Source organism: Spermophilus citellus, assembly GCF_964194105.1.
Source record: "Spermophilus citellus genome assembly, chromosome: 10".
NCBI lineage: Eukaryota > Metazoa > Chordata > Mammalia > Rodentia > Sciuridae > Spermophilus > Spermophilus citellus.
Genome location: NC_138197.1, coordinates 133,206,077 through 133,229,447, shown reverse-complemented (window position 1 = coordinate 133,229,447; position 23,371 = coordinate 133,206,077). Strand labels below are relative to the sequence as shown.

At 48.3% G+C, this 23,371-nt stretch overlaps 1 protein-coding gene across 4 annotated transcripts in view; it reads right to left on the bottom strand.

The window, feature by feature from the left end:
- FAM118A (family with sequence similarity 118 member A) overlaps positions 1-23,069 on the bottom strand; it is a 42,565-nt gene extending 19,496 nt beyond the window's left edge. Inside the window, exons 1-9 of one of the 4 annotated variants that reach the window (XR_014024076.1) lie at positions 22,849-23,004; positions 13,442-13,497; positions 12,563-12,818; positions 10,121-10,342; positions 8,657-8,785; positions 7,086-7,371; positions 5,656-5,688; positions 4,678-4,755; positions 1,055-1,272 (exon numbers count right to left, since the gene is read on the bottom strand). Coding sequence is in view for 3 of the 4 variants with exons in the window: in XM_081310013.1 (XP_081166139.1) it covers positions 1,253-1,272; positions 4,678-4,755; positions 5,656-5,688; positions 7,086-7,371; positions 8,657-8,785; positions 10,121-10,342; positions 12,563-12,818; positions 13,442-13,488 (1,071 nt within the window). In the remaining variant the exon portion in view is untranslated. Of the gene's footprint in view, positions 1-75; positions 1,273-4,677; positions 4,756-5,655; positions 5,689-7,085; positions 7,372-8,656; positions 8,786-10,120; positions 10,343-12,562; positions 12,819-13,441; positions 13,498-22,848 lie in introns of those variants that run through there. The other 3 variants (XM_081310012.1, XM_081310013.1, XM_081310014.1) reach the window with 3 other exon arrangements.
- Positions 23,070-23,371: the final 302 nt, after the last annotated feature.

The following is a 23,371-nucleotide window of genomic DNA, read 5'->3' as shown; positions in this document are numbered from 1 at the left end:
TTTCACAACTTAGTAACTCAAGCTAAAAATTCTCATTAAATGCATTATACCAAGACTTGTCACAACTAAAGAAAAGTTCAGCACACAGAGTTGATGTTAAGTTTTTATTTATGAGCAGAGTGACATAAAAGGTTGGTTGTCCATGCTTCAAAAGGGGGAAAGTCTCTGTCCTGTCTCTGGCTTCTCCAGTCCCTGTACATCCCAACCTGACATTCTTGTGCTTAACCTTCCCTGTGTCAACAGGAGATCACAGGGCTTGGCAAGAAATGTCACATCACAGACGGGCAGCCTCAGCTGAGACCAGGCAGGGCTTGTTTTCAAGAGAAGCCTTGGTCTTCAGCTTTCACTGCATCACGCAAGCCTGGGCCACAGGCGCCATGAGCACTGCCAGGGGCCACCACTGCTGCCACGCGGATGAGCCCCGAGGATGTTTCAAGTGCAGGCCTTTCACAAGGCTCTGCCCACCTCCCTGCAAATCCCCTTAATGTGATCCATGGAAGGTGGTTTTAGGAAACAACAAAAGGTTAGCCCCAGAGAAGTAAGACTGGGAAAGCTCAGAACTGACGATCTAAAAGTGCCCCGCTGTGCTTTCTCAACTACCAGACACGCAATGGACAGCCTCCACGACACTGACCAGCACTTTGGAACAGACCCTCTGGCTCTTGAGACTTCACCCTTCCTAGCAAGAGTCAGACCTGCCATCTCTTTGGAAAAGAAGTTACCAAGAAGATGTAATTCCAAAGAAGCCCTACTAATCGAGTTGTCTTTAAAAACGCCCTGGGTCCTGTGCCTGAGCATCAACTCATCCTTTACAACATAACAATGTTTTCTATGGTAGAGATGTTCCACATAAAATGATAAAACTAAGTGTCCAGTTCTTATTTTCTCTTTGGCAACTACTGTTGCTTGGACAATCTTTACTCTCCCCCTTTATTAGGAAAAATGTCGTCTTGACACAAGAGAGCATGTCAAATAGGAATTGGGAATACCAGGGACATCCCTCCCACTGATTTGGTCCCTGAGGTAGCTGTCCATCAGTCCTTACAAAGTGTACCTGAAGTGTGTCCATGTCACTCCCAAGCAGCTAAGCACATACAGTGGAGCTGTCACTCAGCCATGTGGCTCTTGGGCATGTGACTTGAGGCTTGAGATCCACGTGGAATCCTCTGTACGTTCCTCATCACTTGGGCATGGCACTGTGGTTACAGAAGGCTGGCTTTCAAGTTGTAGATCTTAACTGGTTTTAGAGATTTCAAGATCCTCCAGCATCATCTGTTCAAGCAAAGAAACACCAAAATTGAAGTTCAGCTGAAAACACCTGCAATAGAACAGGACTGCTGCTTCAGAAACCTCCCAGTGTGCCTGTGAGAGGACTCGGAAAGCCCTCCCCGGAGGCCACAGTAGCCGCTGTCTAGAGATGGCCCTGCAGCTGTAATACCACACAGGACCAGGTAGGAAGGACCAGGCGATCTCCCCACTGAACCTGGATGCTGCCTTCTTTCTCTGTCGGACTAAGGATGGGCATTTTCAGCACAGGCACAGCGGGAGCCTGGTGGGCCTGTGAAGAACCAAGGCTCTGGGTGGGCAGGTGGAAATCCTCTCCCCTGGGCTCTGCAGCCTGCAATGTGAGGCCAGCAGGACTGAGATGACCCTCGGCCTCTCACCCCTATGCAGCACAAGCCACAGCTTTCTACACAACTAAGACCAGAGGCTTTTCCCTGAGCAGACATGACTGCCTGCAGCAAGGCCGTGCTGCTGCTGGTGGCACCTGGGGCAGAGCTCCCACTGAGCACCGAAGAGGACAGAACCCCTGGCCCACTGCTCTGTGACAACACCTACTAGGCAACAGGCCCTGCCACCTGCACACACACAACACCCTAAAGGGAGATACAGGAGTCAAGACCACACGTTCACCAGAGCAGCAGGAAAATGGCACTGTCCAGTGGGGACAGCCACGGGCTTCCTCCCCGCACACGGCAGCAATGGGGGAGCCCCGGCAGGAGGAAGCCCAGTGGAAAGAAGCACCTGCCCAGAGGACAACTCACAGAACACTAGGGTTTTCTTTGCTTTGGGTTCTGTGGTTCAGCAACTGAACCCAGGTGCTCTACACTGAGTACATCCCAGCCTCTTTCACCTCAAGACAGCAGAGTTTCCCAGGCTGGCTTCCAACCTGTGATCCTCCTGCCTCAGCCTCCTGGTGAGCTGGGATTATAGGTCTGTACCACAGCACCCAGCTCTAAAGAACATCAGTTATTTATTTATTTATTCATTTTTTTTTCTGAGCCAGGATGGTACCAGGGATTGAATCACTGAACCACATCCCCAGCCCTTTTTTGTATTTTATTTAGAGACAGGGTCTCACTGAGTTGCTTAGTGCCACACTAAATTGCTGAGGCTGGCTTTGAACTCGTGATCCTCCTGTCTCAGCCTCCTGAGCCACTGGGATTACAAGCATGCTCCACCAGGCCCGGTGTAAAGAACATTAGTTTTACTTTTTGTTTCATTTTAGTTGTAGAAGTCCTTACCAGCTCAACTCACAACCCAATATTTGCTAAAAGATTTCAAAAGAACTTTATCTAAAACACCATCAAAATTCAATTCTCCCTATAAAGATACACATGCCTCTCAAGTTCAGTGCAGTCATATGAAACTTAAAGGAAAGGATGCAGGGTCTACAGCAGCTGTCCTTGCAGAAAGACCTCAGCTCACTTACTTCATCCACCACTGAAAAGCAGGACGCTACAACCTCCAGCCTCTACCTGCCACCAAAACTTTCAACAATTCATGCTGTAGGTGACATTTGAAAATTGCCTCATTTTATCTAAGTGTCATCTGCATTCATTATGAATCTTAATGACTACAATAGATCACAGTGTATGTTCCTTCTAGCGAAGAAGAAACATGCAGCACAGACCAAGTATCCCATATCCAAAGCTTGGGACCAGTAGTGTTTCAGATTCCTGAGGTTTTTTTTTTTTTTTTTTTTTTTTGGAGTATTGACAAGACTTTAAGGGACTGAGCATGCCTAATTCCAAAATCAGAATTCCAATGTTTTCCAAAATTCAAACTTTGAGCACTGACTTGACACTCAAAAGAGCTTTAAAGACTTTGGTGGATTTCAGATTGGGAATCCCCAACCCATCACAGTATGCTCCAGCACACCCTGGAGTCACCTTAACTATTAATCAATAATTGACAATGTTAATATTCCAAAGCTCTCACAGACTGTTGGCAGATTGTTGTAAAGGTGTTGTTTTACTGAGGTTTTCTTACATAAAGTAATGAAAATAAAGTCCTGTATCTGAAAATCCTCTATCCAGTGTTTTCAGGAAAGGAGTCAGATGACCAGGGTGGCCTCTGGTGTCTCCAGAGATTTGAAAAGATATCACCATTCTAGACAACAGATGCTAGGAGAAAGGCTAAACCAGAAAATAAGAGCTCTCAAAAAATTTAAGAACACACTGTCAAAAATTTAACCCAAGGAGGTCTGGGGTTGTGACTCAGAGGTAGAGCGCTCGCCGAGCACGTGCGAGGTCCTGGGTTTGATCCTCAGCACCACATAAAAATAAATAAATAAAATAAAAGTATTGTATCCAACTACAACTAAAAAATAAATACTTTTTTTAATTTAAAACTATTTTGAAAATCTCCCAGAAAGTTTTGGAAAAAATGGAAACAGAAAATGAAAATTAAGAAGCATTAGAGAAAACTAAGAAAATGGAAATCAATCCAGGAAAGCCCCACTAGTATTGATTCTGGGAAGAGAGAAAAAAGAAGATGGAAATAATCATTAAGGTTCTAAAATGAAATAATAAACAAGCGTGAGGAAAAAAATCTCACTGGACCTCGATGTCAAGCACACATCCTGCAACTGCACAGGAGTCATGCACTGGGTCGTTAACAACTCAAGAAACACTGACATTTTTGTTAAGTAAATCCTTTCCTTTCCCAACTTCTAGCATCAAGGTATATACCAATGGAATGTGTTATTTCTTTGATTTGTAGCCATCACCTCTCCTAGTATCAACAGTTTGAATAGGTGAAATAAATCTTAGTGATAGAAGCAGCAAAAAGCAATGATTTGAAGTGATTCTAGAACCTGACTTTAGCTGGGAAGGGGGCAGTGGCAGGGGGTGGGGCAGGGTGGGGGTTGCCCCGACAGTCCTTGAGCTGTTCCGTTTTTTTGCACTGGGTGTGATTATTACGGGTGTCTTCACTTGGTGAAAATTCAAAAGAACTGAGCCTACAATCTGCACACTCTGTTTGCTTCCTTCAGTGATCTTCTTGACAAAACAAAAGTTCTAAAAGGTTCTGGGTGCAACAGCACACACCTGTAATCCCAGCTACACAGTTCAAGTCCAGCCTAGGCAACTTAGCGAGAAGGACTGGGACACAGCTCAGTGGCAGAGCACATACCTAGCATGTGTAAAGCCCTGAGTCCAGTCCCCCACATTGCGAAATAAGTAATTTTAGAAAATTAAATAAGTTAAAGGGGGCACCTCTGGGCAATTGGGGTCAGGTTCCACTCTAAAACTTCTTAGTGCTCTCTGACCCAATGAGTGCGTCACTGCTCCCAAGACAGGACAAGGGACACAAAAGCAAAGCACTGGGACTGAAGCCACCCACTAATAAGACACACCTCAGGGAGGTCCCCATGGAATAACACAATACCAGTACCTGACTGTCTGAGTTTTTTTGAGCCTTCAGTTCCATTCTCTTCCAGCTTCCTCTTTGCACAGTCCTGACATGCATTACCTGAAAGTCAAAAACTTATTTTAATAAGCTGATCTATTCTAGAATTCACCCTCCAAGGGCCACCTTCTAAATCTGCTCTTACTGAAGCAATAGCCCAATAATCCCTTCTATATGCTGCAGATTTTTTAAAAATATCTTTTAGCTGTTGATAAATTTTTATTTATTTATATGTGGTGCTGAGAATCAAACCCAGTGCCTCCACACGCCAGGCAAGTGACTACCGCTGAGCCCCAGCCCCAGCCCCCATACACTGCACATTTTAACAACCAAGTCACTGCTTTTATTCTGAAGAAAAATTTGACTTCTAGAGGCTTAGTTAAGTAAGTGTGGCAATGGAAAGCCGAGGGTGGCTTCCTCAGCCCAAGCACACCCATCGCTCACACAGATGTGGTGCTGGCAACCCATATGCCAAACAGGCTGCAGAGGCCCTCCTCACTGACTCACAGGGCTTCCCCTACTACTCAGCTTGCCCACTGGAAGACGCTGGTAGCTGCTAAGTCTTGTTAATTTATAATCAGGCGGAGTAGAGTCCATCGAGAGGACTGTTCACATTTCAAACAAGCACTAAACAGAAAAGCTTCTGAGGAGACAGGTTGCCCTGGGTTCCTGCGTGTTTTACTGCTTGGTGCAATACAAACAGCCTCCGTCCAACAACTAGCACCTCTTGGTTCTTTGGGAAGAAATTATTCCCAGGTGCCTGCAGACAGCCTAAGTCATGCTTCCCACTGAAGGGATGGATGCAGTCCCTCACTGTGGCTGAAGGTATTGCTACTTATCCTCTCCAGGAGGCTGCTTAATTCAGGCTAACTCTTTAATGTGAGAAACACAACTTTAAATGATTTCATAAAGAGTGGCAGGAAGGTAACAGAATGTGGAGGCAAGAATAAAGATCTGCTTTACCCAATAATGTGGTGCTGTCCACTCGCTCAGCATCTGGGGAAGAAAGAGCAACAGTCAGCAGAACCAGACCTGGGATGCTCGTCTTCCTCTGGCCACTGGGCCAGAGGCCAGGGCTGCTCTGAGGCTTCTGTGCTGGCCATGGAGCCCTGGGCCAGTCATTGTCCTCTTTTCTCCTCCTGGCAGGGCTGACACCAGGGCTCAGTGAGTGTCATGCGAAGCACTGAGAGCCAGCTGGCAAATGGAGCACTGCTCGCCCCCGTGATTGCTAATCACTAATGTCACTGTCAGTGGCATTCATTCTCTCCCACCAGGAGTACTAGTCTGTCAATGTGAGTACAAACGTCCTTCATGACAGCCAGATTAAAAACATGAGTGACCTTTCAGGCCTCTGCAGTTTGTCAAAATCTACTCAGTTGCCAGGATCTGGAAAAGTGACCTCAGAGAAAATAGGAAGCCACTCAGCCATACAATCCAGAAGCCCAACTCAACAGGTCCTGGTCTTCCAGGGAGTCACAAGTGCAAGGGCAGCTGGGGACAGTGCATTGTCTCTGCAAAACTGTGTACACAGCCAAGCTCACTAGTTTGACTTCCTTTCTTCTACCCCTAGGAAGAAACTAGAGAGACGGACTACTACTGCCCTGGTTACGCCGTTATTCATAGAAGTACAACTCGAATCGACTTATTTTGCTGATTATTAGCCGCTCTGAAAAGAAAGTACTGGTGAAAACTCATGTGACTGCGGGACCATCAGCACCCTCTAGTTCCTAGCTGGCCTGCGTGCCGACCTCATTCCACCATGTAGGGAAGAGTAACTGGGTCTCGTATTACATGACAGGACAGTCAATACAGAACTTTCCACACTTGCTGTCATCCATGTTTTATGACACCAAACTCAAAGACATTAGCCCCCTCATGTCAAGATGACAAGGTCTGAGAAGTTCCAGTTATCCTGGTCACTCCTCATAAGGGCCCAGGAGCATGCCTTAGAGATACGCTGCCCTCTGCAAAACAGGAAAATGTACTTTGAAAGAAGAAATAAAAGCCTTCATAGAATCAAACATGAGAATTTTAGCTTTTAAATGTGGTGACAGGATAAGAGCAGAAGATATCTGCATTTTTCAGGTTTTTATATTCACGACAGATAAAGTTGGCCTTGTAGTTTCCTTTATAGGTTAAGATAACCTGAAATTTGAATACATGTGTCCAACATTCATGTGCACAACTATATACTTTAATATCACTTCAAAGTTCAATTATAGACTGTCATTGTCACACCCACTTTCTCCAATCTTCAAATCTTAAAATTACAGAGGCATTTCTAAAAAATAATATTAGTGAATTTTTTGGTATGTGAATTATAACTCCAAAGGGGGGGACTGGGAAAAAAAACATGAATTTTGTACTTGGAAAGTGAGGACAAAAGTCCATACCTGGACTTCGCTGTTTGCAGATCTGCATGGCGAGGTCTTGCACGTATCCTGGGAAATGGTCGAAACAGTCTCCGTAGGACACCACTTTAATTCCATGCAGCAGCATATCCGCCTGATGCTTAAAGAAATGGTCTTCATTCTCTTTGAGCACCACCATGTAGTGCTCCAAGTCCACCTTGTTGGGCACTGAGTAAAGGAAGAGGGCTTGGAATATCTGGTCACGCAGGGTCTCGCCACAGCCCACAAACAGAAAGGACTTGGTGCGGTACAGGTTCTGCAGAACTTCCTGTGAAAGGCCCAGAGGAAAGGGGGATGCTTGTATGCGAAACAGTGGAAGCTTACAACTAACCAAGTCCCACGCACATGCTTTCAGATCCTGCTCCCCACTGGGTTTCCCCAGAGTCACCCCCAGAAGTCTTTAGAAAGGTGGTACACTCTTGATGTGGGGCTTGGGCAAACCCCAAGAAGCGACCTGGGGCAACCAGGGCCAGCACTGGACTGAGAGTCCGTCTCTCAACCAGGGTCAGGGAGCCTCTTCCTAGCCAGGCCAGGTACCAGCCAATCAGGGGCCAGTGTGAATGCATCTCCTGGTGAGGACAGCCAATGCTCAGCAGGGCAAATGCCCAACTCCACTCTTCTAGAATGATGTAGAATCTTAAATCACTAAGACATAAAATAAGGACATTACACCATCTTCAGCTCAGAATTCTACACATGTAATACCCTGAAACTAATATCTGTCCACAGACCATGGATGGAAATGCATCCTTAGGGTACAGGTGGATACGGTTTGGGGAATGAGAACAGGAGACCTGAGGAGTGACAGTGAGCCAAGGGTAGGAAGAGGAGAAGCACAGATGCGAGGGGTCACTCAGGCAAGCAACAGAGAATCACCAATTCGCACAGGCAGACATCTTGGCAAGGCACAATATCAGCATGGACTTCCTCATAAGCAGTCAGCAGTGTCACCTGCTGACACTCTGTCCCCAGGGATACAGGCTGGAAGAGCATGAGGAACAGGCACCTGGCCTGAGCTTGCAAGTGAACCCACGAAGAGGCTGCAGACCTACGTGCCAGGACAGAAGTGTTCAGGAAGCGCTAGGACACGCGGCTTCTCCACACTTTGTTCTGTGAACAGCATCAAGAACACCTCACAGAGAAGGAGGCTTTAAGACTGGGTTGTGAAGGCTGAAGAGACTGCTAAGTCGAGGAAGGAGAGGAAATGGGCAGAAGACGCCTGAGTGAAAGCAAAACCGTGAGCTGAGAGGAGCGACTAGAGCGCACACTGCAGACCCTGTGCCGTGCACTCCACCTCGCTGCCTCCCTCGATGGCAGGTGCTGGCGCAGAGCGGGAGAGGAGAGCTAGACCCTCCCAAGTCTTCCGCGCTCCCTCCTAGAGCAGATGTGCACTGAGCATCTACACATAGGTGAGGCCTGGAACAGCTGGGATGTGGAGACACGACCCATGGCTGGCACGTGTGGGGCGCTGACTGCAAGGATGCAGATGCAGCAGAGCACCGGGGCCACAGGTTCCCCAGGGGCGCAACCAAGCGAACCAAGACGGCCCCTACCATTACTTCTGGGTCTTGAGTGACATCTTTATATCCTGATGGATCCAACACCATCCCGCAGGGGTCTGTGTATAAGCCATGAATATGAAGAACTCCATACTTGATGTGGCCTCTTGCCCACTGAAGAACCTATCAAACCAAGCCGACATGGAGAACATCAGCCTGGCGTCATTTCAATCAGAAGAAGAGAACATCTAAATCAGCTCATGGTTTTTTCAAACCTACCTTAGAAAGAGTTAAGAGAGATTTTGTAATTTATAAATTAAACCTTTAAAACATAGAAACTTGGCTGTTGGCACTAGTTGTTCCTGTCACGATACCTCAACAAGAACTTCTTAAAGACAGATGGTTGTGTAAACTGCAGGAGTAATGGCTGGAGAAGGGGACGGTTACGGGTTACACTCAGTTACCGGCTACACTGCAATTACTCTATGCATTATTTTCACACCAAGGGAAAAACATATGGAAAAAAGTACTTATCAAATGGCCAACTATAGTTATTCCAGTTCAAGATACAAAGGAAAGCGCCAGGTATCACCAGCTACTCAGAAGACAGAGACAGGAGAATCCCAAGTCCAAGCCCAGCCTGAGAAACTTAGTGAGACTGTCTCAAAATTTAAAAAAGAGGTGGGGATGTGGCTCAGTGGCAGAGCACCCTGATTTCAATTCCCAGTATCACCTGGGATATATATAATGCAGTCGGGGGGGCCCTGGGATATATATAATGCACGTGCCTAACCTGCAAAGCCTTGGGTTCAATCCCTAGAAAAACACACATATACCAAAATTCTATTGCCATTTTAAAAATCACACTTTAAAAAAAAATAGCTTAATGAGCTGGGCGTAGTCCATGCATGCTCTATCACTGAGTTACATCCTCAATCACCACTGGGAGGCTGAAGCCAGAGATCACAAGTTCAAACCAGCCTCAGCATTTTAGCAAGACACTGTTTCAAAATAAAAAATATGAAAAGAGCTGGGGATGTGGCTCAGTGGTTAAGCACCCTGGGTTCAATCCCTGGTACCAAAGGAAAAGAAAAATCTTAATGACAGGAAAATGCACAGTGTAATATTAAGGGGGAAAAAAAAAAACAGGATTAAAAACTTGAAATCCCAATTTGTTAAAGTTCCCAGCAATGGAATTTAGGAATTTTTCTTTTATTACTGCTTTATTCCCCATATTTTCCACGGTGACTATAATCAATAAGTGCAGGTGTCAGACATACTGAACAGCATGAAAAGAAAATAACAGCAGTAAGAGTTGTCTTCAGAGGCAGAGGGCACAACCCTCGGGGACCCAGCTGCCCCAGGAGAGACTGGCGTGGTATTCAGGACTGACTATCCAGTTTCACTGTGGGGCACCAGTGGCACTTCTTAGTTACAAGTTCAATGCCTTGAGTGAATGTTCTTCTGAGCCACAAAGTGCATGCTGAGCCTCCCCTTGCCTGCCGCACCCTGCCCTACCTTCATCTTATCCTTCAAGTCCAGGGACTCCATGGGCTTGTTCTGTTGCTGCCCAAAGATCTCCAGCAGGTTGTCATAGTTAGTGGTCAACACCATGGTGCCCCTGTCCATCAGGCTGAGGATGGACTGTAGCACCACCGGGTTCTGGATATGGTGCTCCAGGCTATCAAACACCTCCATCAGGCAGTCCTGGAAGAAGTTGGGCTTGGTGTCACCTGTGCGCTATGGAGGGTGGAGCAAGAGTTACAAGAAATCAGAGCTCAACAGCTACTACACACTAAGTAGTTGGCACTCTGCCTGCTATAGATACAGCAGTTTCTTTCTTTATTTCCTGGTTCTGAGGTTGAACCCATGGGTGCTCTATCACTGAGCTACATCCTCAATCCTTTTTATTTTGAGACAGAGTCTCACCAAGTTGCTAAGGCTGGCCTGAAACTTGTGATCCTCCTGCCTCCACCTCCTGAGTTGCTGGGATTACAAGTGTGAACCACTGCGCCTGGCAATATAGCAGTTTTTAAAAAAGAAGACAATCCACCTTCAGGGAGTTTATTACAATACAGAGAAGAGTGTTGGGGTGCACATCTATAATCCCAACTACTCGAGAGGCTGAAGTAGGAGAATCACAAGTTCTAGGCCAGCCTGGGCAATTTAGTGAGACCCTATCTCAAGATAAAAAGGGCTGGGGAGCCAGGCACTGTGGTGCAAACCTGTAATCCCCAGGAGCTTGGGAGGCTGAGGCAGGAGGATCAGGAGTTCAAGAGGGCCTCAGCAATTCAGCAAGGCTTTGTCTCTAAAAGGGCTGAGGATGTGGCTCAGTGGTTAAATACTCCTAGGTTTAATTCCCAGTACCAGGGTCGGGGGACTGGGGATGAAGCTCAGTTGTAGAGTGCTTGCCTAGCAGGCCTGAGGTCCTGGGTTCAATTTTCAATACCACAAAAAGACACTTTAGAGGAGGGGAAAGGCCATGTACAAATATGGTGATAAACACCATGGGGAAAACAAGAGGGGCGGGGGATGGGCCCTGTGAGGGAGGGTGGCTCAGGCAAGGGCACAGGCAAGGCCTCTCTGATAACAGACATTGGCAGAGACCTGAGCGGGCGAGGGGCTTCCAGAGTGTCTGGGCAGGGAGAAGAACGAGTGCAAAGGAACTAGGGTAAAGCTCAGGCAGGTCCAAGGGTCAGTGAGGCACCTGCAGGAGGAGGAGTGGTGGGAGTATCAGGAAGGGTGGTGACAGAAGTGGCCTGTACTAGACTGTGGGAGGACATGATGTCCCTGGTAGAGACCCAGCTTTCCCTCTGAGACTTTACAAGTGCTGTAAAAATCTTTCTTCTTCTGGTTGGTTCTTTAAGAAACCATCTTAAATTGCCCTCAATGAGGAAGGAAGCAGTGTCTCCTGAACGGCTCAGGGAGTCAGCAGGAACAGGACTGAGATCAGACCCCAGAGTGATGGCCAAAGGAGGTGGTGGGGGCAAAGCCTGGTTAAGAAGGTGGGTTTGAGGGCCGGGGCTGTAGCTCAGTGGCAGAGCGCTTGCCTAGCATGCGTGAGGCACTGGGTTTGATCCTCAGCATCACATAAAAATAAACACATAAAATAAAGGTATTCTGGGGCTGGGGATGTGGCTCAAGTGGTAGCGCACTCGTCTGTCACGCGTGCGGTCCGGGCTCGATCCCCAGCACCACATACAAACAAAGATGTTGTGTCTGCTGAAAACTAAAAAACAAATATTAAAAAAAAAATTCTCTAAGTAAATAAATAAATAAATAAAGGTTTTCTATCCATCTACAACTACCAAAAAAAAAAAAAGTCTTTTTTTGAAAGTGGGTTTGGGAGAAGAAAGGAGGTGGTGACAGCAAATGCAACTCTGCTGTGAGTGGCCAGAGGAGTGAAGCTGGAGAGAGAATGGACTCAACCGTCCCAGCAGCCCAGGCCTCACCCAGCGCTGCCTGCCCTGAGCCTCACTGCCAGCACCTCCGAAGCTAGGAATCCGTCCCACCTCGCCCTGTCCCTGCTGATGTTGGCTGCCCCAGAGTCCCAAGCCTCACAGACGACCTACTGCCCATCTTAAAATGCCTTCTGGGGACCAGCAGTCATTTGAAGATGTGGCCAGCTACTTAGACCAAAACCTACCTTCAGGACACCTCTGTGCCAAATGACACAAAATCACAAAGCTCACAGCAGTGTGACAATATCCAGAGCCAACCCTGCAGAGTCAGGCCACTCACTATGGGATACAGGAGCCACAGGCTACACCTGACATTATCCTATTTAAAAGGATGACATCTTGTGGGCTAAAAGGTTCCAGCACCTCAGCCCCACTCTGCTGAGCAATGAGCACAGCAGGGCTCACGGAGCACTCTGCAGGGCGCTCGGCTCAGAATTCACCCAGCTTGATCCAGAACCAAGAGCTGCCCTACCAAACTTGAAGCATTTCTGAGACTCACAGGTGACATCTTTCGGATCAGATCGTGGGCCACAACCAGCAGATCCCGGTCCTTCATCACTTTCCTCCGGAATTCGGCCACGTCTCCAGGGTGCAGCACCTCCAGCTGCTCGGCAGCCTCGATGACAGCCTCGATGCAGCTCCGCCACGAGCAGAGCGCAGGGATCCCTGGGGCCACCGCAGCACTGACGCCAGTCCCGATGACCAGGAGCAGCTCCTGGGGTTGTTTCCGGATGAGGCTTTTTAAAAACTTTCTACTTCAAAAAAAGGAGCAGGGGAAGTAAACACGGAAGTGAAAACCAAGCCTGGCAACATCTGTGACATTCAAACAGGGCCTGTCCCCTAAATACACATCTTGTTCCCTCTGTACCCCAGAAAACCAAGCCTGTATGTCTTTCTTCTTTAGGCATTTACTGGACACGTTCTACCCTCCTCCATGATGGACATGGGCAGCTGTGCTCAGTCACCTTGAGTCACCCACGGTGCTAAGCACGTGCTTGTGTGATTTGTATCTGAACAAAAAGCTCAGCCTCATTCCTTTGAGGCTGCAAGTAGCTTGAAAAGACCAACTATAATGACAGATGATCCCTGCTTACAGTGTCAGGCAAGATGATTCCTGGCAACACCCTGGCTTTCTGACACCTATCAATCCCTACCTGTTCTCTGGTAGGTAGCTCCTCCTCCTACGTCACTTGACAGCAAACATAAAAGAATTCTTCCCACCCTTCAAACTACCGCTGCTGGGCTTGGAGAGCCAACTGTGACCACCTCATTGGGCAGAAGGGCAGAAAACTAGAGGTGTGCGTGTCACTCTGTCTTTGTAGACAAATGCTATGCGAAATCAATAACCCTGCCTGCAAGGGTAGCTAACTTTATTTACCTTGATTTTTGTTCGTTTCTATTTGTTGTCTTTTCCACTGAATCCATCTGTGAATCCTAAAGAGAAAAATCAGTCAGAAGGTCCCTGAAAGAGTTACAGCTGAAAGTAAAACCAAAGGCCCTGGATCTCCGTTTAAATTAGAGTACCCGAAAAATGCCACACAAACAAAGCACACAGCCACTCCTGCTAATCTTGTGACTTATCAGGCTGGAGATGCACCACTGTCTGGTCAGACAGAAAAGGAAGGAGAACTGGCACAGGAACGCAGGGCTGCAGCCCCACGCTGCGGTCGTCACCCCCCACCCAGGGTCTCTTGGGACAGCACTCTGAGGGACTCCCAGTGGATGTGAGCACAGATGACTGATCGCGGAAGGAAGGACATGACGAGTGGCATAACCAAGGGAAGCAGAATGTGACTTTTCAAAGGAGGTGTGGAGCACTCCAGGCACCGAGTCCAGGCCTGGATCTGAGGCAGAACCCAACACCCCTCCGCACTTCCAAGGTGCCAGGCCTGCCCGTGGCTAACTGAAATCCAGCCCAAAGAAGTCACCAAAGCAGACACAGATGGTCTCTATCCACCAAGCTCTATCATCTACTAATTTTCCAGAATCATGTTTCCCCTCAATTCCATAATATTTACTGTGAACACAGAAAAATCGAGTTTAAATGGCCTATAATCCTACTACCTCTGAGCAATATATATTATCATCTGTATATTTCCCTTGAGACTTAACAGTTTAAATTTTTATATCATCTGAGAACCTAGTACATATCCCACTTTTTCATGCATTATAATAAGTTTCATTATGCCATGAAAAAGCATTCACAATTATGCTACACGTATGAAATTTCAACAAACGATAGACCATCTTTATCTAGTCCCTGATGCAGGACCCTAGTAGGATAATATTCTAATGACAGGCTTGGTGCACAGCTGCTTTTTGTCACTTTGAAACTGCCTATTTAGGATGGCTTCGGAGCAGCCCACAGTGCTCAGTTAGAGCAGGAGCGCCTCCCGACGGAGGCCAGCAGGACATGCAAAATCCCGCTTTGCTACATGTAACCAGCACTGACTGAAGACCACTAGTCCACATGTATGTTTTCCCCCTCAGTTAAAATCAGGTTACCAAAAAATAACTTTCCAGGGTAAGGACACAAGGCTTGATGGGTCTGATCACTCTTAAGTTGTGGAGGTAAGTGGGACCCTAAGATGGCCCTGAGACACGCTGCTCTGAGAGCACACATTCTCTGTCTGGGTGCGCTTCACAGCCTGCAAACTCCTTGAGGTGCGTGAGACTGTCCCCACTACACAGAACCCCCAGAAAGTGAGGCTCAGAGATGTGGTGGCTGCTGACAGAGTGAGGCTGCTGCTCACCCCGGCTCCCCTTCTACTCCCCAGTGCAGTTCCCATCAGACCTACAGAGGCTCTCCTCTCTACAGTAGGATCCCTCCACCAGACACCCCGGGTCCCAGCCCTGAGCTTTCCATGACCCGTTCATCAATCCTCAGCTTTCCAACTATGAAATGTGGATTCCTGCTAATTAGCAGAGTTTTGAAGGCTCGGGACCCTCAAAGGAAATTGTTGAGTTAAAACTGCTGAGTCCAACAGCTCTCCTGTAGATGCCCCAGGCTTCCTTCCTAATCCCCTCCCCCCACCAGGGACAGAATGCCAAGAGTCACACACTGTTCAATCCTATTTGAAGGTTAAGGAGCTGCTCATCAGCAGACTAATCCCAGCCCCACCTCCCACCTAACCCCCCAGATAACCCACACGGCTTCAGAATACTCCCTGTGCCCTATGGGAAGTGCTCATTTGTCTCAGCCTTCACCACCCAGTACTTTAGAAGACTTTTAAAACAGTTACCTAACAGCCAGTAACTAAATACACCACATGCCCCAAACTGTTATCATGGCAAAGAAATTTAAAAATCTCTAGTTCCTTCAATTGATGTTCAACTGCTTTTGAGTCTCCATATATGCATGAATTATAGTTACAAATTCAAAACCTAAATATTATATTTATACATCTGCAAAAGTATTAAAAGTAGTAAGCTTTTTGCAGAGTACTTAACTCCAAAATTAAGTGATTTCAAAGTTTCCCAAAAGAACAAGTTATCATTATTCACAACACTTTCACATGGGTGAGAGTAAGTGCTCCTGGGTGGTTGCTGCTGGTTTGTACTCTGACCCTCATTCTCAGTCTGACTAGAAGGTCTGGAACTGGCTCCCAAACAGCACTTTCAACACAACATGCAGGTTCCAACCACAAGAGGCACAAGGGCCTCTAAAATTTAAGACTTATGTGGACCTCTAAGGATCAAAGCAGCCAACTGGGTAAGTACCCAATGGCATTAAACTCAGCACAGGAACTCTGCAATGATGAGCTGCATAGCTGCCCATATTTAGACATTTACAGTCCTTTATAAACACTAAAAGACATTACCTCATTTCCTGTTTTTCAACAGCATAAAGATCAGAGCCAAATCTTACAATAACTTGGAGATTACCCCAAATCTCCTCTGATTTCTAAACCAAGGTCCAAGAGAGATTTCCATGGCCTGAACCTAAAAGTTTCGGAAGGACAGCCAGCCTCTGGTACTGCTTGCATCTCAAATGCCACTCTTCTAAACCAATCAGACTCCAGACTACAGCAAAACCCTTCAGAGGCCTTTCAGACACACTGCATCTTTTGGTTTCCTTGGTGATCACGTCACCAGTTTGTAGGCTCAAAGCCAAGTCATCATAGCAACCTATTTTTTTGCAAGGACCTATCAGCATTTTCTAAAAGCAACATCAGGCCTTAACGCACACCCTTAAAAACGGTTCCTGTCCTTCTCATCCAAGGCTTTAACCAGGCATCTAGGGTGTAGTTTGGTGGCAAAGTACTTGTCTAGATGCACATGGCCCTGGGATCTATCCCCAGCACTAGCGTGTGTGTGTGTGTGTGTGTGTGTGTGTGTGTGTGTGTGTGTGGCAGGGGGCGGGGGTCCTCACTAACATGTCCTCTGCATAGATTATAAGATCACAGTATTTCATAAACTAGCTACACAGCAGCCAAGACTGCCTTATCCTGTTTTCTCAGCAGCCAGTGCTACACAAATGTTCAGAGTCCAATTCAAAAGGTGGTAAACTATGAAAAGTAGACCTGTTATTTTCACACAGCCAGCAAACCAAGTCTCCAGTCCTAACCCACTGTGGTGGACTCCTGGAGAACCCTCTCCCCTGGCATGATCAGGCCTCCAATATCCACACCTTCACACAATGACTTGGCTGAGTCATGTGACTTTTGGGGGCCACTGGCATATTAGCAGATGGATACAGGCAGAAGTCCAAGAAGTGCTTTAAGAGTAGAGCCTGTCTTCTGCAACCTTGCCCTGCAAAGCCGTCCTGGCTCCTGAAAAAACAAACATCCTGTGGCAGACAACCTGCTACCACCTGCTAACCCCATCCACCCACCAGGAGCAAGGCTGCTGGGACCCACTCGGTGCTAGGCAGGCAGTCAGCTAACAACTACGGGAGCAACCCCAGCGCAGCCAGCCAGGCCCCAACATGGAGCTATGGAACTCGACAGAAAGGCTTGCCACCACCATTCTCCATGGCCAGTGCAGAGGGGAGGAGAAGGAAGGGGACCCGGAGCAATGAGGAAGCCAGAGGCTCATAACTGAGTGGCCATCAAGCTTTGTGAGAAGAGGGCACCAATGTCTGCCAGCAATTCTAATTATGAAAACATTTTTTCCCCTCATCACAGATGTGAAACGCCTATAAAAACTGAAATACAGTAATATAATACAAATATGGTAAAAATATAATTACAATAATTATAGTACAATAATACTAATAACATTAACATAATATACATAAACCTATTTGAATGTACCTGTGGCAATTTTATTGAAATATCTGTAGAATTAAAAACTTGGGATTTAAAATTAAAAGGGGCATAACAAAAAACTAAATTATTCACCTTCAATCACAAGCTGCACTTTTACTTTACAAGCATAGTGAGTTAGAAGGGTCCGAGTTTACTGGACCCTTGACAATACTTTTTTTTAAAACCTCTTACTTTCTTTCTATAAATAAGTTCTCTTAAGGTTTTTGTTTGTTTGTTTTGTTTTTTGGTACTAGGACTTGAACTCAGGGACGCTTAACCACTCAGCGACATTCCCAGCCCCTTGCTAAGTTGCTGAAGTTGGCTTTAAACTCACAATCCTCCTGCCTCAGCCTCTTGAGCCACTGGGATTATAGACATGGCCACCGTGACCAACTCTCAGGGATGTAAGCTGTGTATAAAAGCAGGGTGATGCACACCCACAGGCTGCAGAGGGACACAAAGCAGATGTGCAGAATAAAGTCTCACACAACAAGGGGCAGGGGTCACATTTATACAGCCAATGTACAGTAGCACTTCCAAGCATTGACCTTCAATTCATCTGCAATCACTTCAAAAAGTGATGGGACACGTAAGACCCAGAATTTACAGACAAGAAAGTCAGACAAGGTCACTGTCGCCACCACTGAGTTGGTATGTAAAATTCTGAGGACGAGGCCTGGTAACAGAGCAGATGACTCCCAGAAACATCACTAGTGCCACTATAGCCACCATTAGCAAAGTCACCACACTTAGAATGGTATACAAAAGTGCAGAAGGAGACAGGAGACTGGAAATGCTGAGTTCAACTTACAGAACCAGGGTGGCCTATGGTCTCCACGCCCCACAGGCAGGTCTGGGAGGCAGGAGCCTTTGAGCAGTGCTCAGCAGGCCACCCAGCCCTCTCTCAATGGTGCGCTTCCCTGACTTTGCCCAATTCTTAAGCCTCCTTTTTCGCAGCAACCTGGCTTCCTAGTGGACCTCTGCAGGTGGGGGCCAAGGATGAAGAAATCACACGTGGCAGTCTCGTTTCTGATGAACCACCTGGGTCCAGCTGACAGGAATTTCAGGTGAGTGTGATTAGCATGCCTAGCTCCACCTGAACTGGAAATAAGGCACAAAGGGACAAAAAAAGTCAAGCTTTCATACTGCAGAGAAGAGGCTTAGCCCCAAATCAAGTGTGCACCCAGAGCAGCACTGGGATGAGACAGGGAAACGGATCTGCCCTCAAGAGAGCACCAGCATTCCCAGCAGACCTCTCCCAAGCTCAGCCTCCTAACCGGTCAAATAGGGACTGCTCGGCCACTTCCAGGCCAGGCTGTTGCAGAGACTGAGGAAGCCCAATATCGAAGGGTGCTTAACCAGCTGTAAAAGCTCATCCATTACTGTGAGCCAGCACTAGCAGCCTTCCCAGTTAGCACCTTCCCAGGACAGTCACCATAACATGTGTCAGGCTAGCCAGGGATCTGGTAAAATCTAACTTCAGCCAGTAAAGAGGAATCTTCAGGATGAACTGCTTTCTGCAACTTACAGAAAAGACAAACCCTAATTTCAACCCCTCCTACCTGACCACTCTCTTCAGCTCAAATAAACTACGACAGAACTGCCTACTTAGATTATCAGAATGTGTTAACTGGCTTCCTGAAGCCAATGTCCCAGAGTTGCTTGGGCACATGGGCCCCAATCAAGTAAAGGTAAAATCACCAGTAACAGAAAATAGGGACTGGACGTGTAGCTCAGTATGGACCACCTGCCCAGCATATGTGAAGCCCTAGGTTCCATCCATGGTTACCACAAAAAAAAAGAAAATTTTTAAAAAGTTCAAAGTCAGTTTCATTTAAATATCAACATTAATCACTTCCACTTTTCGAGCCTTTACTAGGTCTGAGGGAGAGCTCTGAACACTTTCTGTACATCGTCTCATTCGAACCCCACAAAGCAGCCACGGCTTCTACTTCCCCTGGCCCACATGACAGTAAGCCTTTGAGGAGGCCCAACACCACGGTATAGTCTTGTACCTGTTCTGACATCAGCGCAGCCCGGAAAGGCAAACAAACACACCTGATATTTTACTGGGAACCTGCCATCCGGGAAAACAGATGTGTCCATCAGATGTGACACGTCACATAACTCAAGAAGCTGTGTTACTTAATAAGCTAGTAATGGTGACAACAAAACTGAGGCCAAAGCACACTTCTCCTCCACCATGTCCCCTCCCAAGAGGATCTAGAAGAGATGTTCTAGAAAGCAGATCTCCCATTAACCTTGAACTACAGAAATCCAGAGCTAGAGGAATCTTAAAGCTGATAGATACCAAATACCCTCATTTTTCTGAAGAGACAAGGAGACTGAGAGGCAATGTCCTGGTTAGTGTCCCCCAATGAGTTAGGAACAAACTGTAAACTTGCCCCTGGCTCATGTCCCAGACTCTTTCCATTACCTTGGGCAATGCCTGGTCCACTGTGACCCAAAACTCCATCTCAGGCACTCATTTCCACCTCCAGAGCACCAAATCTGCACACATAACAGAGTGCGGTTTGCAATTTCATCAGCTCTTACTCTATTCATGCCCCAGAAATGCTAAGAGAGAAGTCAGCAATTAGTGGAGACCCAGGAAAACCAATCAGCTCACAGAAGTTCTGTTTGGTCTTTGCTGACTTGTCACACTACTGACTGTGTTAACTTTAGCTGGAATAGATAAGGCGGGCTACAAGAGGAAAACAATACTCCATTCTCCCTGCAGGAAAACTAAGCTCCAGGTTCCTTGGGTGAAGGAAGCAGGATATCATAGAAAGCACCCCACCAACACCAATACTGGCTGCACTGCTTAACACTTAGGAAACCACTCCTTGTGAACCTATTTCTTTTATGTGTAAAAAGGAGCAACAGCATCTACCTCCTAGGGTGGCTGGAAACACTAAATGGGACAACACTTAAAAGAGCAGCATGTTCCTGTGACACTACAGCTGTATGATAGTGGAGCTTTCCTATTTAATTCATCAAAATGAAGTGAATCAAAACACTTCAGTTCTTCTTTGACCCATCACAGTTGCCATGTGGCCAGCTTACTGGACTGTATACAGAACACTGTCGTCTTCATACAGGGCTAGCCCAGGCTCCCGCACCCAGCCCAGACTTCAACAGAGGGAGTCCTATAGCCCTTTCTTCCAAATCTCTCTGATCCACGTCAGCCACTGCCTCAAAGTCTCACAACCTAACTGGACACTCAAACCTGCTTGCAGCTCCAGCTCCAGTAGTCCCACATTGTCTCCAGTAACAATTGACACATCTGAATTTCTCTGTCCTTCAAGATCCCCCAGGCCAGCATGAACTCGTCCACTTCTGAGAGTCAGGCCCCTTCACCCTGCCCACTCTATGACAGGTGTAACTTCTGGGTACTTAGTAGGCTCACTGTGACACACACTGTCACCCTGATGAAGCTCTAAGGTGAACACATACCTGATGAATTAATGACAAAGCCTCACCTAAACATTCCCAGGTCAATCCCCAGGCTGTCTTTTAGGCCTGGGATTTCAGAAGCTCCGCCATGTCCCAGGAGGCTATCACCTAGGTCCAGGTCATCCCCATCTCTCAATAATCTTGCTCCCTCCAAAAGTCTCCCCAACACCACCCAAGCTGCTTTACTCTCCTCCTTAAATACTTCAGTGTTCTCCTGCTTCCCCAAGGTGCTCAGCCTTGGAAGCATGCCATGTGTGGGTCCTGGCTGGACTCTGGGCTCCTTTCTCACCACTCCTGACTCAATCTCTGTGCTCCACAAAACTCCCATGCTCCCTTTCTGGTCTCCACTGGAAATGCTTCCCTCACTCCTCCCCACCAACAACTGCCCACCTTCCTTCAATCAGCTAGATCACCATCTATCAGGACCCTACTAGCAGAAGCAGTAATTCCAGAAATTGCCCAAGGGCATAGTGGGCTGGCCCTCCTCACACTGACCATGCAGAGAACACAACTCCAGCCACACTCCCAGGACAAAGCTCTACTCCAGCCACACCTCGACGTTTCCAAAATCTATGCTGAACTCCCTCTGTCATTCCACACGCTGTCTGCTGCCTTTGCTTGGAATAACTGTGGCAAAGTTCTTGGCCTCAACCTTCAAGAATCTGCTCACCTGTTCCCTGCTACCTCCTCATCACCAAGATGACGTGTGTGTGTGTGTGTGTGTGTGTGTGTGTGTGTGTGTACTTACGTCTGCAAGGCAAGCACTCTACCAACTGAGCTATATCCCCAGCCCAAGAAGTCCTCCTTAACCCTTACCTCTTCTCAAAAATCCTCCACCCAAGCTGCATTCAAGGCCACTGCATTGTTACCACCACACACCCCTGGCCTCTCAATAAAGCCCTGACAGCAGGGGCAGTGTCCTCTGTCTCCTAATGCAAAGACCTTTGTCTGCCATAATAATCAGGTGAAGTATGTTTTCTCCCAATATCTAAGTATGATCAGCAAGAGATCTCAGGCAGCTATCCCTCTAGACTGCGCTGGGAACCGCCTATGGGCAAGGAACCGCCTATGGGCAAGGAACCGCCTATGACAAGAAGAGCCCTAGGAAATAATCTTTGTTCTTAAGATTTACAGAACTGAAAAGCAGCTCTAGATTAGGGTCAGTCATGGATCAGATGTGTTATTTGGTCACAAACCTTCACCTGTAAGATGGTGCCCATCAGCCTCTGATCACCCATCTCTTACAGAAATTGCTCCCAAATCGGCTTCCTGGGAGGGGAGATGGCCCTGTAGGCTCATCCTAATCAAGTTCCTTCTCTACCACAGCTTAGCCTCTTGACTAGTTGGTTTCCAACGCGGAACCAGCCAACCAAGCCTGTGTACCATAACAGAACCTATCAGTCATTCAAAACAATGCTAGTTCCCCACTTCAAAAAAGAAAACCACACAAAACAAAATGAAACCCTGCTGTTCTCAGAATGAGCAGACAACATAAAAGAGCCCTGATTTGCCCAGCTCCCTCCCTCTATCCATATGAGTCTCACCAGAGCATTAAAAAGTTAAACCCTGTGCCTGATCTGGCCTCCAAGCCCCAGTGCACACAATTACACATGCAGAGCCTGCGATCGCGCCCTCCGTCCGGTTACAAAGTGGTCCTCGGGGACCTGTTACTTGTTCCTACTTTCTATCCTTAACCATCACCAACTCCGGGAGCATTTCTGAGCGCCCCGAGGCTCCGCACCCCACAGACCTCACGCTGAGAGGAGGGCACAGACGCCTCGAGGCAGGTGGCACAGACGCGCAGCCGGGGACCCTCGGGGTGTGGGACCTCGGGGTCGGGGGTGCTAAGGGCAGACGGGAGCCCACGGGCCGGAGGATCCGAGGGGCTGGGCGGGTCCCGAGGGAATCCCGAGGGTGTCAGGAACAGACGGTCCCGGGGGATCCTGGCCCCGAAGCCGCCGAGTTCCGGGAGGTCTGAGTCCGGGGACGTCGGAAGGCCTGGGGGCTCCCGGGCCCGGAAGGCGGTCGGGGCCAGGGGGCCGGGTCCCAGGGCTCCGGCGCGGCCCGCCCGCCCCCTCACCTGCCGCGCCGCCGCGGGCCGCAGCTCGCGCTCCCGCCGCCGCCTGCTGCGCGGTCGACGGCGACCCGGGTCTCTCGGCGGCCGCGCGGCCCTGGGGCTGTCTGGGGCGGCCGCAGGGCCGCGGAGGGGGCTGCGCGCGCGCGCCCGGGCGGGAGCCGGGCCGAGCCAAGGACGCCCGCCGCCCCGGCCGCGCCTCCACCAGCCGGCCGCGCCGCCGCAAAGCCTTCCGCCGCGCGCGCGCCCTCACAGGGAAGGTTCCGCGGCGAAATCAACGGCCCCGCGGCGGCCGTAACAGGCCCCGCCCAGTGGGTGGGGCGTGTTCCTCGCTCCCCGCCCCTCGGCCCTGGCCCCGCCCCTGGGAGCTCAGCGCATGCGCCAGCGGCGAGCGGGGTGCTCCGGCTCTGGGGCGCTCGGGATCTGAGTCCCTGCAATAGCTGCTGCAGGCTGCCCCATGTCCTCAGTTTCCTCGTCCGCAAAATGGGGCCGACGCGCTTTTCAGGGACTTGTAGAGCTGTGAGGGCGA